Source organism: Sceloporus undulatus, chromosome 4, assembly GCF_019175285.1.
Source record: "Sceloporus undulatus isolate JIND9_A2432 ecotype Alabama chromosome 4, SceUnd_v1.1, whole genome shotgun sequence".
Lineage (NCBI taxonomy): Eukaryota > Metazoa > Chordata > Lepidosauria > Squamata > Phrynosomatidae > Sceloporus > Sceloporus undulatus.
The window spans coordinates 102474591-102478125 of record NC_056525.1 but is presented as its reverse complement, the minus strand read 5'-3'; the positions used below and the strand labels follow the sequence as shown (position 1 = coordinate 102478125).

The 3535-nt window shown below is 39.9% G+C and overlaps 1 protein-coding gene across 1 annotated transcript in view; it reads left to right on the top strand.

Moving 5' to 3' along the window:
- The first annotated feature begins 26 nt into the window (after window positions 1-26).
- Window positions 27-3535, top strand: part of LOC121927591 (calcium-activated chloride channel regulator 1-like) — a 40416-nt gene continuing 36907 nt past the window's right edge. Inside the window, exons 1-3 of the mRNA XM_042461331.1 lie at window positions 27-164; window positions 1430-1580; window positions 2094-2202. Of these exons, the coding sequence (XP_042317265.1) occupies window positions 27-164; window positions 1430-1580; window positions 2094-2202 (398 nt within the window). The remainder of the gene's footprint in view (window positions 165-1429; window positions 1581-2093; window positions 2203-3535) is intronic.

Sequence of the window (3535 nt, the reverse complement as noted above, 5' to 3'; positions counted from 1 at the left end):
TTTGTGATTTCTTTTTTTGTTAGGATATGGTTAAAGAGGCATCTACTTATCTCTTCAATGCTACCCGACAAAGGTTTTATTTCAAGGCTGTTAAAATTGTAATTCCTTTGACATGGACACCCAAACCTGAATATAAAATAGTTAGCACAGAATCCTATGGAAGGGTGAGCATGAACAATACAAATATAACTGAATGGTTGTAAAGACAAAAGATACAACGTGAAGCTGAAGACCTATATGCAGTTTGTGAAGCAAACTTTCATTGAATTTAGGGGAACATATCTATAAGTAATATGATGGAGTGTTTCATGCATTTTTAAAAAAGATGCGATGACCAGTGGTTTCCAGACACATTTCTTAAAATTTCTACAAATTTGTGGACAATAGATCTGTGAATTAGAATTGGCATGTTAACTTAAGATATGTTTTAGATTTAGAGGCAGTATGCTTTTGAATATAGTTGCTGGAGAGCAAGCTTCTGACTATGTGCATAAAGGAAACATTCGTGTACTGTAAGCAGGATGGAGGACTAATCTGACTCCATAGGGCTCTGGCTATGTGATATCTACTGACCATCTGCCTACCCTATACCACTAAAACCAAAAGGATTTTCTTTTTAAAAATGCATATATTGAGCTTCATAATATATCGCTTACTCAAGTAGTTACTCCAATGATGACTAGCTGTTTAAGGAAATTCTCTATGAAACAAAATCTCAGTGAAAGCATATACTGGTAATACAAACCTAGGCTGCATTCTAGAGATGCAGAATCCTATTGTAGATATTATTGGGTTCTGCATTCCAGCAATGGGTAGGATTTAGGTCCTCCAGTGCAACTCTAACTAAAGTTGCACTGAAAGACCTAGAAATTCCTAGAGAGAATGCTCTACTAGGCCTTTGTAGCTCCTCCAGTGCAGTTCTGTGGTCAGTGTCTGTTGGACGATGACCACAGAGTTGCCCTGGAGGACCTAGAGATTCCTAGAGAGGTGTCCTCTCAAGTAAATACATGGTGTTTTTGTTACTTGGAGGTCTCTCATATACAGGATCGCCATGGGTCAATGTTGACCTGAAGACAGTTAACAACAACAACAACATATATATACACAAAGAGAGAGAGAAAGAGAGAAATAATTAATTGGCAGAATTTATTAACAAAAAATAACGTTGTATTAAAATTAATGTTATATTTTCAGTTCTTTGTATTAATCACACACACACACACATACAAAAACACATACATATATATCAGCCTCTTTGACTATGCTGATACAGAGAAGTGGGAATTTTAAAATTAACACATATAAATTACATACGTGAAATACCTGTGTAAGTTCTGCTTCCACCAAAATGGGATATAACATTAAAATTAAAAAGTACTTGTCATTTCTTTTCTAGGCAATCTTTTAAATAGCTCCTGTTTTATTTTAGGCTGATGTCATTGTGGCAGATCCTTTCCTGAAATACAATGATGAACCCTACACCTTGCAGTATGGAGGATGTGGGGAACCAGGACGGTACATTCATTTCACACCTAACTTCTTGACAAATGACAGTTTACAAGATGTTTATGGATCACGAGGTAGCTAATGTGAATTAACATTTTTCTTTCTATTCTTTAAATATCATATAATGATATTGAATGGGAATAACCAGCATGCAAAAAGTCATGAGAAACTTTTATTTCTCTGTTTTTTAAAGAACCATTTATCTCCTTACTTCCTAGGGGTCCAAAAATGGTTAAGGAATTAGCAATATGCCCGTGTTGGGTTCATCAGTACATTTTAAAGTTATAAAAGCCTATGCTCCTGGTTGGAATGCACTCTTGCTAGAAACAGCATCATTGATATGGCTCAAAACAACTGCCTACATTTTTAGATTCTTCATGGGACTGTAGCTATGGGTACTGATAAATTATGAATATTCACAACTCACAGTCTAACACCACTTCCCATGTCATTCTTTTTCTATTTGACTGAAAAACATTTCCAAATGTTATTTTAAATGATCTGGGAGGAAATGTAAATAAATTTATATTCTAAATGGAAATAACTATTATTACAATTTTATTTTATTTTATTGCTGGTCCTGAAAGGCAGAGTTTTTGTCCATGAGTGGGCTCATCTCAGATGGGGTGTCTTTGATGAATACAACAACAACGCACCATTCTATACTACTGGAATAGACACAGCTGAAGCAACAAGGTACCATTGTAAAAGTAAATTTTTGATTGTCTGTAAGGGCCTTCAAGTCACCTGTAAACTTATGGCAACTCCATGATTTTCATAGGGCTAACCTAGGCAAGGTGTAGTAAGTGCCTTGCCATTGTCTTCTTCTGAAATATAATAACCTACAGCACCTGGTACTCCTTTCCATCTTGTTTGCATGTACCAACCATGTCTGACCCCTCTGAGATTCCAAGATCAAATGAGATCAGAGGTCTTTAAAATATTTAGGCCATATCTTATTAAATATAAGTAATATGTTACATGTGGTGGTTTACCTTGGGTTTCTTACTTTGGGTGTGGTGTGAATGGTTGTCAAGGGCAGTTATTTGGAAGCAGTTGTTAGGTAATATATAATGTTCACTTGAGATGTTGGGTGTCCTTTTCACTTGAGATACAGAGTCTGAACTGGAACAATTCCCTTAGAAAGTACTGAAATTATGGAAGAAATAGGGGCATACTCTAATCTACCTGCCTTGTTCCTGTGTTACTCCATTGTTAGCCAGTCATAACATCTGTAGTCATCAATAAGCAGTGATTAAACTCCTCTTTGACATGCTGAAGCAAGAGCAGACTGAATGGTTTCCCCAAACTGTCAGAGGTGTAATTGCTATGTCTAGATGCCCCACTTCGCATGTCCAGAACAAAGTGATTCACAAACCACAGCTCTCTGGGCCAATATAATGTTATGAACAGTGGTGTCACTGGGGTTAGTGTCACCCCAGTGTAGTAGTTCATGCTGACACCCCCCAGCTGCCCCCTACAAAAGACAGGCCACCTCTGTTCTGGTGGGGGTGGGGTGCTCTTGCCACCTTGCAGCCCTTTCCAGGCTGGCATGGCTGCTGGCCAGGTGGAAAAGGGAGGTGACTCTCTTTCTCACCCAGCAAGTTGCTCCCGCAGACCCAGAAGGCAGCTCCTTCCCACCTCTGGCTGCTGGTGCAAGTGAGGTGCTGTAATTGCCTGATAGCCCCTTCTGCTTCTGGTGAGCTACTGGCTGGATTGGAAAAGGAGGCAATGGCAGCAAGGATGACCATGGACCCATTTCATTTTGTGGAAGGGAAGGATTCTGTGGCTGATGCTGGCACCTTCTGTTCCTGGTCAGGCCAGCAGCCTTGCCAGATCTGGAAGGGGCTACATTTCATATCTGGAAGGTTGCAGCATCACCCAACCCTAACCAGCAGTTGCAGCCGCTGGATGACAGAAATGCCCTGGCTGGTAGAGTGGGACAGCTGGTGGAATCAACCATCAGTGACTGCCTCACTGGGTGTTCTCCCCACTCTGAGGTGTCACCCAGTGCTGTCTGCACCCCCCC